Source organism: Sinocyclocheilus anshuiensis, unplaced genomic scaffold, assembly GCF_001515605.1.
Source record: "Sinocyclocheilus anshuiensis isolate Anshui unplaced genomic scaffold, SAMN03320099.WGS_v1.1 scaffold483, whole genome shotgun sequence".
Lineage (NCBI taxonomy): Eukaryota > Metazoa > Chordata > Actinopteri > Cypriniformes > Cyprinidae > Sinocyclocheilus > Sinocyclocheilus anshuiensis.
In genome coordinates this window covers 65,526-79,361 of record NW_015552580.1, presented here as the reverse complement: position 1 = coordinate 79,361, position 13,836 = coordinate 65,526, and the positions used below count along the sequence as shown (strand labels likewise).

Below are 13,836 nucleotides of genomic sequence, written 5' to 3'. Positions count from 1 at the left end.
TAAACATAAAACCATGTCTGCATTTGTGATCGGAGAAATGACAAACTACAAGCGCTACTCTACACTGCTCAAAGTTTGAATCGTCAGTGGCAAATTCTTTAAGAGAAAGGAAAAATTGAAATCGCATCATATGACCCCTTTAAAAATGTATATATTTTTGCACAAATTACATGGCCATACAAATAAGTACAGCAAGCACGATACATAAAAAGAAAAATCATTTAAAACAAATAATAAAAATAATAATACACAGTAAGTTGTCATGCAGCCCTACAAATACACTATTTGCATGGAGTATGGGGTTGCTGCCCATGTAGAGCATTTCCCATCAGTCACTTATAAGGTTCGTTTCAGTTAGTATGCCGTTTCAGAAAGAACCTCCCTATGTTGACAGTAAACAACAAGGTAGCTCACTAGATTTTTTAACACAGCCACAGGAACAGGCAGATGTGTGGTAATCGTGCACTCACCATTTGTACCAACTCTTGCAAACAGCCATGCAAACGCACAGCTCTGCACGAGTCAAGTAGCGGAACACGGACACCCAAACCTCTCTCTCCCAGCCTGGCTCGTTCCCTCCGTTCTGCTCCGCTGAGGGCCGCAAGGTGGAACTGGGACAAGAGTCGGAAGACTTCACCTTTTCCGATTGAGTCTTTTTCCCAATTCTCTCTCGAGGCAGCCGGTGAGGGGAATCTTTCAAGCTTGATCTCAGACTCCGCACCATGTGTGAGTGTTTGGATGCGCTTCTAGTCAGAGTGTGTGGTGATGACGAAAGAGCGAGTGATTTGTTTACGTGCAATCTGTCCGCAGGGGAATGAGGACTGTCTGAGCGAGGGGCGCCATTTCGCAGTGGGGGACGGAGCAGGGCTTTGTGGTTTTGAGGAAGGCTTCTAGAAGACAAGTTGGCCTCCAGTTTGGGAACAATGGCGCTAGGGTCGCGCCTACCCCTCGATGGCTGTAACGTCACCGTGACGCAGGACCCCTGGCCTCTGACTTCATCACTTAGCACCACAGAAGTGTCAGATGGAGTGGCCTCTCCTCCCTCACTGCTCCCCTCGCTCTCTCCGTTTCGATGACCGTCTCCATTCTCATCTTCACCGGCTTTACCCCCTTGTCTCTGAGGTCGGTTCTCTTTACCATTATACTGTCCGTTCTCTTTCCTCTCCTCCTGTTCTTCTTCCACAGAGTCATCTCTTTCAACCTCCATCTCCATTCTTTCTCTCAGACCTCCCCCTCGGCCACCTCCCCGGCGTCGTACCCCTCTTCCACGACAGGAGGACATCCCTCGGCCATGGGAAACGCTCCGTCCGGGTCCCGCTCTAACTGCGCCCCCTCTCTCCAGACTCCGCTGACGCAGGAGCTTTGGAGAAAGAGAGACAGACGAACGGGTCTGAGAGACAGACAGAAATAGAGAGAACGAAAGCACAGCCGAGAGCGACAGAGAGTGTGTGTGTGAGAACGGGAAAAGCAGGATTACAGTTGCGCTGCGATGAGGGAAGCAGGTGTTATAGGCTCAAAACACTCACCGACTGGAGGATTTTGTTCCTTTCTAATTTTATCTGCAAAAGAAAATAGGAAATCAGACATGCAGCATTACACGACAATCATCATAAAGCCTGATTCACATTGCACCCTATTTTGACTGAACCGGCCACTTAATACAGGAAGGGAGCATAAGACAAGAAGGGGAGGAAAGAGAGGATATGTACATATGTAAATTCAACTCATATCTTTTTTTTTTTAATATTTCCATCTTTACATTTTTTTAACATTAATAATTCAAATAATAAATGCCATGAAGTCTTCAGAAAATATAACTACTTAAATTGTATATAATATACAATAAAAAAAATTCCCAGAAACTATGTGAAGTAAGCCAATGAGATTAGAGCTTGTAGTTTTGAAAAAGTGCCTTTCATTTTTGTATGTCTATAAAGCTGTGTTCTATCCTTAGTCGGATGCAAGATATTCCAACTTACAACTAACTGTTCACAAGTTTAGGACTAGTATGTTTTCTTTTAAATTTTTAAACGAATGCCTTTATTCAGCACGGATGCATTAAATTGATCAAAAGTAACCGTAAATATGTAAATTGTACAAGTTTTAAATTTCAAATAAATTACCTTCTTTTGAACTTTCTATACATCAAACAATTTTTAAAATTTATTCCACAAAATAAGCAGCACAGCTGCTTCAACATTTATAATAACTGGAAATGTTTCTTGAGCAGCAAATCAGCATATTAGAATGATTTCTGAAGAATCATGTGACACTGAAGACTGGAGTAGTGATGCTGACAAAATTCAGTTTTGCATCACAAGAATAACTTACATTTTAAAATATATTTAAACAGAAAGCAGTTATTTTATATTGAAATATGTAATCATTTTTACAATATTTTGATCAAATAAATGCAGCCATAATGTGCATAAGAGACTTCTTTCAAACACGTTAAAAAAAACGTCTGACTATAAAGGTTGTCATAAATTTGTCCAACAAATGTAAATGTAATGAATGGAAAGCAACATTATATCTGTAAACCATATGTACTGTATGTGCACCTGTGTGCATACTTACCCTTTTCCTGAGCTGTAACTCCAGTGCTCCTGCTCTCCTCCTGTTCTGCTGGTGCTGCAGCAGGAGTCTCTGGGATGGGGGCGGCTGCCGTCTGGAGCGGGTCAGAGGGAGGGAGGAGGGGGAGAGTGGTGGGCGACCTCTGCGCCCTATACGCAGACCCCCCACCCCAATCCCTTCTCTGTATGCCCGCTTAGCCGGAGGACCAGACAAGTGACTGCTGTTGGACACGCTGCTGTCTGTCTCTTCCTCACTACTACTGGAAGACTTCAGGTGAAGAAAAAAAAAAAAAATTACACAATCATTATCAAATTAGATCCAATTATCATCTGAGGAGTGAGTCAAGCAAAGCCCCTGGACACATTTTGGACATTCCCAACAACTGGGAAGGTCCTTATTAATAATACCCTCACCGGGCACCTGCAATATACACATGTGGCATTAACATAACAGTACATATAACAGCTAATTACATACAAGCAAGATGTGGGACAGACACGTACCTTTATACATTCTGGATGAGTGATCTGAGCGCATTCGGAGCATTCCATGAGCGTTTGGACAGATTCGAAGTCTTCAGACTCTTGATAGCCTTCCTTACATATGGCACATACTGCAGTAAGAGGTAGCGCCGGCTAGAAACACAACACAAGCGTGAGATACAACACTCTCAAACATAGTACAGAGTTCATTTTTATACAACTTATGCTTTAGTTTTTCTTGACAATGCTTTCCTTTAGACAATATTTCTGTCAAATTGTATTCATTCATTAACATGGACAAGTCAATTTTACTCTGACTAACACCACATTTAATTTCAGGTGTTAAATTTTAAATGACAACAATAAGCACAATTACATACACTCCTATTCAAAAGTTTGGGGTTGATGCATTTTTTTATGCGTTTGAAAGAAGTCTCTCATGCACATCTAGGCTGCATTTATTTTATTTTAAAAACAAAAGTATTGCAAAATATTATTACCATTTAAAATAACCATTCTCCATTTTAATATGCTCTATATGAATATACAATATTTGAATATTTTTAGTTGAATGTTCAGCATTATTACTCCAGTCTTCAGTGTCACATGATCCTTCTGAAAACATCCTAATATGCCAATTTGCTGCTCAAGAAACATTTCTGATTATTATCAATATTTTTAAAAAGTAGCATAAATGTAATGGACAACACTTTAACAATTTTCTAACATTTAAAAAAAAAAGAAAAAAACAAAAAAAAAGACTTTCTTTCAGTAATTTGACTGATGACATTAACACTGAACACAGATACTCACTGCAAGACACTGACGGAGAACACAGCTCTTCTTGAGTCTGCCTGGTCCTCCAAACTTCCTCATGTCCCTACAGTAGTTGCAGTCGCTACACTCGGCGCGCAGACAGGCCTCGCAGCGTTTGCAGCGCACGCGCCTGCGTCTCAGAGCTGAGATGGAGGAAGACGGCTTCACGGGTCGAGGTACCGGCGGCAACACGGGGGCTGAACCGGGAGCGCGTGGGCGGTACAGCAGAGACAGAGGCGGCGGCGGCTCATACCACGAGGGCTAGACAGAAGCAGACACATTTTTACTTCAACTCACCACATCTGTACATGCTGTATGAAACGGTGGTCATAGTGTATAACCTACCCTTTTGGGCCATTTGACAATTGGATTTCCAGTGTAAGACAATTTGGGGTTATCATTGGCATGTTCCTCTAGCAGCTTCTGTTGGGACAGAAAGAAAAACAGAAAAATTCTATGAGCTTATGTTACTGAAAAAAAACAACAACTATATTTCTATGGCCACATGGCGTTTATGTTCATACCCGTATGTCACTGAGCAGTGCTGGGGCATTTCTGATGCCTGATGGAACACATTTCTTGTGTGCTGGCAATTCCTCCAACCTGTGCAGTAATTCCCAAAGCCCTTCCAGCTCTAAGGGTGTCAGGTGAACTTTCACCCCTGGACGAGCAGGAGATGCTGCCTCTTCCTCTGGCTCCTCCTTCACTGTCTCCTCCTCTCTCTCAACATTTTCTGCATCACTATTAAATCCTCCTTGTTTAATCACATCCTCCTTCGTCAGCCCTGTGAAGCACAAAACAGGTGTGTCAATGCAATCACGGTTGTATTGATGTGCTATTAGTTGGTTAAAAAAAAGGTTGTGCCCTGACCAATGCCCAGTGAGTGCTTCTGGAACTCAGGTGTGAGGTGAGATGTGTTGGTCAGACAGTACAAGTAACGCTCCAACACATACCAGCACATCTCAAAGTAGAAAGGGTAGCGGAACTTAGTAGGGACCTGCACGGATAAACCACAGAAAAAGACACAAAGACAGTCAGAAAAAGTTCACAAATGGGCATCAAATGGAATAATAATCAAGTGTTCGTTTGAGTGCTCACTCGTGTGCGGTCCTCAATGTTGTAAATGTAGAGCTGCATGGGAATGTTAAAGCTGTGCAGAAAGTTTCCCCCAAACACCAGTGTATCCATTGGAGTGTAAACTGCATGGATCCAACCTACACACACAAACAGAGTGGTTTGGTCCGAGAAAACCTGTGAGATTCCTACCTAAAGCGTTTAAAGCATGATGAGCATGTGTACCTGAGGGGATCATGAATGTGTAGCCTTGCTTCAGTTCAATCCGTTGGCACATCGTGGCTTTATCGCCGAGAAAGATGTCACCCTGTTTCCCTGACAACACCCAGTTCTCATAGAGCTCCAGGTTCTGAGGTGTGGGCGGGATCAGCCAGAACACCTGAGATCATTCAGCACAACAAGGTCAATAAGGACAGGCCATTATGAAACATCAGATGGGTTGACTGACACACAGGTTCGAAACGTTTATAAATGCTGCAATTATGGAGAACACGATGATTTGAGAAGGAGAGGCTGATCCAAAACGAGCAAGCAGCCCGATAGCAATTAGAGCTGAGAAAGAAGATGATTCTCATCACATTTAATGGTTTAAAGCACTAAGAAATCACAAATCTCTAACTACACTACTGGTCAAAAACTCGGGGTCAATCAGGTTTATTTTTTTTAAAGAAATGAACATTTATTCAGCAAGGACACATTCAATTGACCAAAAGTGACAGCAAAGACATTTATAATGTTACAAAGATTTGTTACAAAGTAAATGCTGTTCTTCTGATCTTTCTGTTCATCAAAGAATCCTGAAAAAATGTGTTGCTGTTTCCACAAAAATATGGAGTAGCACAACTGTTTTCATAATTGATAATCAGATGTTTCTTAAGCAGCAAATCAGAGTATTAGAATGATTTCTAAAGAATCATGTGGCACTGAAGGCTGGAGTAATGAGGCTGAAAACTCAACTCTGTTCACAGAAATAAATTACATTATAAAATAAACTCAAAAGTTGTATAAAATATAAAATTGTAACTTCACAATATTACTGCTTTTACAGTATTTTTGATTAAATAAAATGGAGCCTTGCCGAGCAGAAGAGATTTCAAAAACATAAAAAACCTTCCCAACAAAACTTCTGAATGGTGGTGTACGTTTGAAATAGCTTGCTACTATACTACCATTATAATTTCTGCAGTATATAGCATTTACACTGCACATAGTATTGTCTGTAAGCAACAATAACCTGATAGCCTACTATATTGCCTAAATATGCAGTATACAACAGAACAGACTGCATGCATGCAATACCATATCCCACAGTGCAATGTGGCTGACGTAAACTTTTATTTACAGCATTTTTGTTTAGTTTAGTTTACAGGGGCAATGCACATTAATAAATATGGCTGTAAATGTGCGCGAATTTTGAAAAGAATGATTTTTCATCTGCAGACCCTTGACAGCCTGACCTCTGAACTCGAAGTAATTACAGTCATGAATGCTTTCATGACTTATTTAATTAGACTAGACAATGTTAAGCCATTTTAGACCAAATTGGATTAATTGTGCTAAATATTTCCCATGAAAATTAGAAAGCACTCCATGAATTAGCACTGAATTAAACATGCAACATGTTGAAGTCACATAGAAGCATAACACTGTTTGAAATGTTTAATTACTGCATTATGCATTCCGTTTCACATACTATTTCTGTTGAAGTTGGAAGTACACAGTACACAGATTATTTGTTGAAGTATTTCATTCTGAACTACATAGCGTTGTACCTTTAAGAAAGCACTCACCTTCCTTCCCCTGAGGATATGATACCAGACTGATGTGCCACCAAAGTCTATGTGGAAATCTGTGAAGCATCCCTCGACACTCATCAGACAATACCTGAAAAACACACACGACTGATATGAACAATCTTCATAAAGCAAGTTCACATTGCCCTAGTGTTCAAACAAAAAAGGTTTAAATGGAACTGTGTGAATTAATAAAACAAAACAACTCACTTCTGTACTTTAGGGTACTGCATGTCTATAATGGCATTGGTAGAGTCTCTCTGACTTTCTTTAAGATGCCGTGGCCACATGTTGTCCACCCAGTCAATCATATCAACCTAATTAAAACAAGCCAACACATAAAATGTTTCGCACAAAAAAAGGCATGAATGCTTGTGTAGAGGTCAACCTGAAAATGTATTTTGCTGATATGACAACTACCAACAATGTTCATAAAATTAGCTTAAATAATGCCAATGCTTCATCTGTTTTTATTGGATCCTATATTAATAACCCTCCAGTGCTGCTTTGATATTTTAATCACATACTATTATTTCTAATCATTTAATTGTATTCATTATTTTTATTTAATTATTATTATCATCATACAATAATAGTATAACAACACTATTTTTATTATTGTATTTGTATTATTATCATTTGATATCACATTCATTTTTGTTAATATCCAATAGTGTCAAAAGGTTTGATCATTACAGACATTTAGCAAACACTCGATATCGGTTGACCACTAGGGTTGGGCGATGTCTACAAAATTGGCATCGGACGATGTCTACAGTGAAACATCGCTATGGACGATGACATCGGCGGGGGCGAGCGGGGGGGAGGGGTGTGGACTTAGGGGTGCCCGAAGCATGAATCCTTATAAGGGAAAACACGATTCCTAACACCGTGTCTACACCGGACGCGAGCGGCACAGCGCGACAAAATCCTATAGAACCACTGATCTATAATAGAGATTTATTATATATAGATCAGGCTATAGAACTCATTATAATCAGTGATGCTGTCTACACTGGATGCGGCGCGGCGCGACACGACAAATCCCTGACAGTAAATCGCTGCCGCATTCTATTTATGACGTGCTGACACAAATTTCAAATGATTTTCAAAGCTTTGTCGCGTCCAGTGTAGACAGACTTTAGCTGTTGCGGCGCAGCGCAACACGACAATTGTCACGTCCGGTTGCCTGTTACAATACAGTACATAAAATTTCACTTACCACATAAACAGAGTAAGGAGAGATGACTGAGGACGATGGCAAATGATTTGCAGATCCTCAGTACCACTGACATAACGGTTGCCTGTTACATTACAGTACATAAAATTTCACTTACCACATAAAGAGAGTAAGTAGGAGAGATGACTGAGGACGATGGCAAATGATTTGCAGATCCTCAGTACCACTGACAAACATATAATCTTGTAAAATATGTGGCAAGTACTGCCGCTCCATAGTATAAACAGAGTATGTGCTATCGCAAATCTCGAAAGTGAAAGTGAAACTAAAAGCGATCGTGCATTCAAAAGCACGATGCCAGTTTCAATGCCAGGTTTAATGGCGGCCCCCTGATGCCTAAATATATATGTAGTATAATTACCCAATTATATAACTGCTAGGAAAAATATTGAAATGTATATTTTCCTCCCATCTCGTATTTATTCCCTTTAGGGGTTCTGCCTACACGTCATTTTCTTTCCTAACACGGTATTGGGATGCGGGGGGAATGGGGGGGGTCACCATGCCGGCTCAACATCGTGATGTCTATCAGCCATCGGCCCAACCCTATTGACCACTAATTGCGTGTGCACATACCGAGGTAGGTCTCTTGACTAGATGCTCTAGTTTTGTGTGACTGAACTCCAGGCTGATCACATTGTACAGCTTTTCACGTTCAGAAGGCGGCGTCTCGTAGTATCTCCTCCACTGTCCCATTGACATCTCGATGCCTTTTTGAGTGGTCACATCCATCACATCAACCATCCTGCGACTGCCTATCAGAGCAAAGGTAGGGGAGGGACTGTTAGCAGGTGTCACTGATAATAAAAATGCTCAAGGCATGAGAGTGAGAGAGGAACAAAAACCTTCTCTTCTTACCCACAAACAATTTCACATCACTGACACTAAAGTCTGGGTCAGGCATCCTACAAAAGACAGATAATATAAAGAGCTGATAAGTTTCAAATGGGTTCAGTGGCCACAAACACTGGCATCATGAAATGGGCCATACTTTATGCCAAGACCATCTGCTTTCTTGAAGATAATGGGGTCCCGGAGTCCCTCCCGTTGGATGTACTCGAAGGTGAAGTCTGCAAAGAACACCATGCACCGTTAACTTGGATCTCCAAATAACAGCAAGTTTTGAGTATTTCAAAACAGCTTTACAGAAAATGTTGCTTCACAGCCAAATCATTGGTGGCAGTGGCAAAGAAAACTCACAATATGGTTAGCTAGGATAAGAGGAACCGAAACTCAGCACATGGAGCTCACCATAAGACAGTGCAGGAACTAAACAACAAGCAAGGTCCAAAACGCACCTTTCCCATCCATAATTTTGACCAGATCGGAGTTGTATCGATCACTTTGGAGTTTCTCGTCAACGTCAAAGGACCTCTTCCCTTCGATTTCATCATCTGAAATGCTGTCATCTTGGTAACGCCGCCGCGTGCCAGTGCGCTGAAAGCAGAAAACAAAATAAGACGTTGAGGTAACAATACTCAGATTAACACAGAAATGAACTCAATCCGAGCAGCTGAGTCCTTAGCCATCTTCAAGAATCGGCTAAAAACACATCTCTTCCATCTTTATCTGACCCTCTAACTCTAGCACTCTCTATTCTAATTCTATTCTTTTAAAAAAACTGCCCCTTCATTTACTAACTGCTTGTTTTCGTTAAAAAAACAAAAAACACTAGCTTCTCTAATCTTTTTGCATTCTATTTGTTTTCTTTTTATTTATTATACAATTAACAAAAGCAAAAAAGGCCTCTATAACACTAGCTTGCTCTATTCGTTTTCTTCTTATTTTCCTGCTTCTGTGGCACAGTCTAAGTCAGGGGTGTCCAAACTCGGTCCTGGAGGGCAGGTGTCCTGCAGAGTTTAGCTCCAACTTGCCTCAACACACCTGACTGGAAGTTTCTATTCCTAGTAAGAGCTTGGTTAACTGGTTCAGGTGTGTTTAATTAGGGTTGGAGCTAAACTCTGCAGGACACCTGCCCTCCAGGACCGAGTTTGGACAGCCCTGGTCTAAGTGATAAGGCAGTGTAAACATGAGAAAGAGGTTTTGACAGTCTCTTCCCTCAGGCGTGTGCTCACTGTAATATCAACAAAGCCCTCGGGTGTGAGGACAGGCCAAGAGCGCCAGCTGTCGACGGTATAACGCCGTTACAGCTCGGTTAAAACTACATGCAAATGTTCCCCAGACAGCAATTTAGTTCACGTAATAGCTGTTGAGTAAATGAGAAACTTACCAGGCGTTTGCTATAACGGGAACTCGCTTCCATGCTCTGAAAATGAAGGGATAAATTACTAGAAGGTTCCTTGCAGACGCTGTAATCAATAAATGGCATCAGGTGCGGCGAGTGGAGCTGCGTTAATGAATCAATAGAGCTGAAACCAGCTTGAGTGACTGGAAGATTGCTAAACAAATCAGCAACCTTTACTTTAACGTATCAACTGATTACCTACTTAACACACGTCGAATAAAAAAACCAATACGTTACTCCACGGAAAGTGTAGTTATCATGACACATTAAATGTCATAAAAACCAGAAGAGATATTAACTGCAGCAGACTGAAATCAGCTGCAACCGGTTCATGTGTCACAAACCCCACGGAGCTGCCTACCTAACAGCATACACAACAGCAGAGTTAAATGCTGTCTAGCTAGGAGGCTCACTAGGCTTTGAGACACAGTCATTATGTAAACCAGCAGTACGATCAGACAAGAGTCTGTTTAAACGCTCCCAACTTCCCATTTCTCAGACAACAAATCAAAACTACACATTTTAAACGCCAAGCAATCGAACATCTTTCATCTGCTGCTCATGAAGTAAATGAACAGAGAGGAGCTGTGACAGATAACTGACATGTATTTCCGTTCTGAAGCTGCTAGCCTGAGCGAACGCTCCACTACTTTTGACCGAGAACCAGTAATGCTAATATAGTTCCACTTAAATGTGGGCTTGTTTTCATCGCAAGACTCAGTTGTAACTACTCTATTACTGAAAAGCATATGGTGGGATTGAAGTAGCAAAGTCAAGGCCCTGACAGTGGAGGCTAACCAGCTAATTCACTAACGTTAGCACTAACATTGACAACCCGCGCTGGCCCGTTAGCCTGCTAGAAACAAAACAAAAAAAGACCTTTAAACAATACCTAGCCTTCTACTTTCGCTTTCTGCCGATAGTGTCGAGTCGCTCTGTGAAAATAGGCTTAACAATTCGCGTTGGACTGCACATTCATCCTGTGCAATTTTGTCGTTCTTCACTTGATATTCTTATTTGTGTACGATAAAGTTAAACCAATTCGTTTCCATCCGCCATTTTCGGATTGTCACGATACACACACTCCACTACTTTCTACTCAAACGACACGCCCCTGGAATTAACAGCCAATGAGGTGGCGGGAATGCAAATTAGGCGAGAGATGATTGGTTCAAACTGATGCCCATCATAAAGTGCCCACCGCATTTGCTAAGAAGAGGATTAAAACGAAGGCATTATAATATTGATTGTCATGCAAAACAGCCAAATCAAAGCCACCTGCCATGATCCAAAAACATCCCAGGGTGTCTGTCCTCTGATTGGTCGCTGTTAGAGATTAAATCCACATTACACAAAATGTATAAAAAAAAAACGTTCAAAGATTAAACCTTGACTGTATGAACATTAAAGCAAATTACAACAAAAGCACGCTTCTTAAGTCTCATTTTAATAGATAGTTACAGAACACGTGAAATACAACCATCCCTTATTGAAACATTTTAGTGTACTTTACTACAGCTATAAACAATAAACAGCAACACCAAAACATAAAACCAAACAATATATTGAACTATAAGACGAATTGATATGAGACATGACCATGAGGGAAAGCGCACCAGAGGAAAAACAAAGAAATAGCTAGACAAAAAAATACAGATAGGCTAGTATATACACTGCTGTTCAAGAGCAGAGGTGTAAAGAGTACCTAAAAACCATACTTGAGTAAAAGTACAGATACCTTACAGTGAAAATCACTCCACTACACGTTACAAGTCACCAATTCCAAAACAACTTGAGTAAAAGTCTTAACAGTACTTAAGTATTTTACTTATACTAAATATAGGCTCAAAGATGCACTAGTCAATGAGACATGCCAGTTAAAAAACTGTAATGTTGTGGAGAAGCTGGGGGGAAAGGCAGAGGCAAGGATCTATATGCAGATATTTAATGGAAAAACTAGAACAAACAATAAGCCAAAAGCCAAAAACCAAAGGGAACAAGGAACAGAATGACTGGCAAACAGACAACCATTAGGCCTACATTCAACAACTCACAAGGAACTAAAGAAAAACTAGGGCTATATACACACACAGGGGGCTAACAAGCTTAAAGCGGCGGATGTGCTGGTTTGGGCCTCATTGCCGGCTGCAGTCATATCCTCATCTCATATATAAAACACCTCTGATTCACAAATACTTGCTAAGGAACTCGCATTCACATAAAGTAGCCTTGTTGACAAGTTTGGGTGAGTAAGGGCAAAACGCACAAGATGCAGTACTTTCAGTGACCTGTAATAGGCAGTATCACGTCTTTTGTAGCAGAAATAAACTGCTGCAGAAAAAGCTAGGTCCATGCAAAATGTAATGTGTAACTGCAACACTCATTTCAAATGTAGTGGAGTAAAGAGTACAGATACTCATTCAAAAATGTAGTGAAGTAAAGAGTAAAAGTTGCTAATATCTTTGATACTCAGTACAACTACAAAGTATCCAAAAAGATAATCAAGTACAGTAACTAATTACATTTACTCCAATACTTTACACCTCTGTTCAAGAGTTTGGGATCAGTAAGATTTGTAACATTTTTAAAGAAGTCTCCTAATATGATGCTTTATTATCAGAGCTGGAAACAGTTGTGCTGCATAATAGTTTTTTGGGAACCTGTGATACTTTTTTTTTCAGGCTTATTTGATGAATACAATTAAAAAGAACAGCATTTATTTAAAATAGAACTCTTTTTAACAATATGAGTCTTTATTATCTCTTTTTATCAATTTAACACTTCATTTCTGAAAGAAAAAAAATGTAATTAATGACCCCAAACTTTTGAACGGTAGTGTATATTGTTAAAAAATATGTATATTTTGAACAAATGCTGCTCTTTGTAACTTTTTATTCATCAGAAAACCCTGAAAAAAAAGTATTACAGGTTCCAAAAAAACTGTTTCCAACATTGATAATAAATCAGCATATTATAATGATTTCTGAAGGATCATGTGACACTGAAAGACTGGAGTAATGATGCTGAAAAATTCAGCTTTGATCACAGGAATAAATTACATTTTAAAGTATATTAAAATAGAAACCCATTATTTTAAATTGCAATAATATTTCACAATATTACAGTTTTTCTGTATTTCTGATCAAATAAATGCAGCTATGATGAGTAGAAGAGACTTCTATAAAAACGTTACAAATCTTACTGATCCCAAACTCTCGAAGGGCAGTGTGTCTGCCGGGCTGCTTTCAAGAACCGTCCATGTTGGAGAAGCCGCAGCACGGATGTGTCGGTGTGCAGCTGCGGTTGTGCGGCAGGAAGCGCTGGGCTTCAGCCGCTCAGGTGCTCTGTGTGTCGGGTTTGTCTGGATGAAGCACTACACAGGACGTGCATCTCTGAGATATGAGGCTAACTGAGAAGCAGCAAGGACAGGAGATATAAGGGGAGCAGGTTTAGTTGTGGTCTTGAAGTCACTTCAGCCTGAAAGATAGTAAAAGTGACAATTTGAGATGAAATATTAAAGGGATAGTTCACCCCAAAATGAAAACTGTCATTAATTACTCACCCTCATGTCGTTTCAAACCCGTAAGACCTTCGTTCATCTTCGGAACACAA

At 40.3% G+C, this 13,836-nt stretch overlaps 2 protein-coding genes across 3 annotated transcripts in view; both read right to left on the bottom strand.

Annotated features, from left to right (window-relative positions):
- The window catches only part of kdm2ab (lysine (K)-specific demethylase 2Ab), a 15,182-nt gene extending 3,869 nt beyond the window's left edge, over positions 1–11,313 (bottom strand). The window contains exons 1-19 of the mRNA XM_016456061.1: positions 11,117–11,313; positions 10,210–10,245; positions 9,278–9,416; positions 8,971–9,049; positions 8,838–8,884; positions 8,556–8,734; positions 6,950–7,056; positions 6,737–6,830; positions 5,172–5,325; positions 4,971–5,086; positions 4,743–4,869; positions 4,397–4,656; positions 4,218–4,295; positions 3,870–4,133; positions 3,078–3,209; positions 2,926–2,994; positions 2,578–2,841; positions 1,527–1,559; positions 471–1,390 (exon numbers count right to left, since the gene is read on the bottom strand). Of these exons, the coding sequence (XP_016311547.1) occupies positions 471–1,390; positions 1,527–1,559; positions 2,578–2,841; positions 2,926–2,994; positions 3,078–3,209; positions 3,870–4,133; positions 4,218–4,295; positions 4,397–4,656; positions 4,743–4,869; positions 4,971–5,086; positions 5,172–5,325; positions 6,737–6,830; positions 6,950–7,056; positions 8,556–8,734; positions 8,838–8,884; positions 8,971–9,049; positions 9,278–9,416; positions 10,210–10,242 (3,095 nt within the window). The 5' untranslated portion in view covers positions 10,243–10,245; positions 11,117–11,313. The remainder of the gene's footprint in view (positions 1–470; positions 1,391–1,526; positions 1,560–2,577; positions 2,842–2,925; positions 2,995–3,077; positions 3,210–3,869; positions 4,134–4,217; positions 4,296–4,396; positions 4,657–4,742; positions 4,870–4,970; positions 5,087–5,171; positions 5,326–6,736; positions 6,831–6,949; positions 7,057–8,555; positions 8,735–8,837; positions 8,885–8,970; positions 9,050–9,277; positions 9,417–10,209; positions 10,246–11,116) is intronic.
- A 2,076-nt stretch (positions 11,314–13,389) lies between these two features.
- Positions 13,390–13,836, bottom strand: part of LOC107665275 (syntaxin-3-like) — a 26,778-nt gene continuing 26,331 nt past the window's right edge. Inside the window, exon 11 of one of the 2 annotated variants that reach the window (XM_016456097.1) lies at positions 13,390–13,701. The gene's annotated coding sequence lies outside the window, so the exon portion shown is untranslated. The remainder of the gene's footprint in view (positions 13,702–13,836) is intronic. The other variant, XM_016456100.1, reaches the window with a different exon arrangement.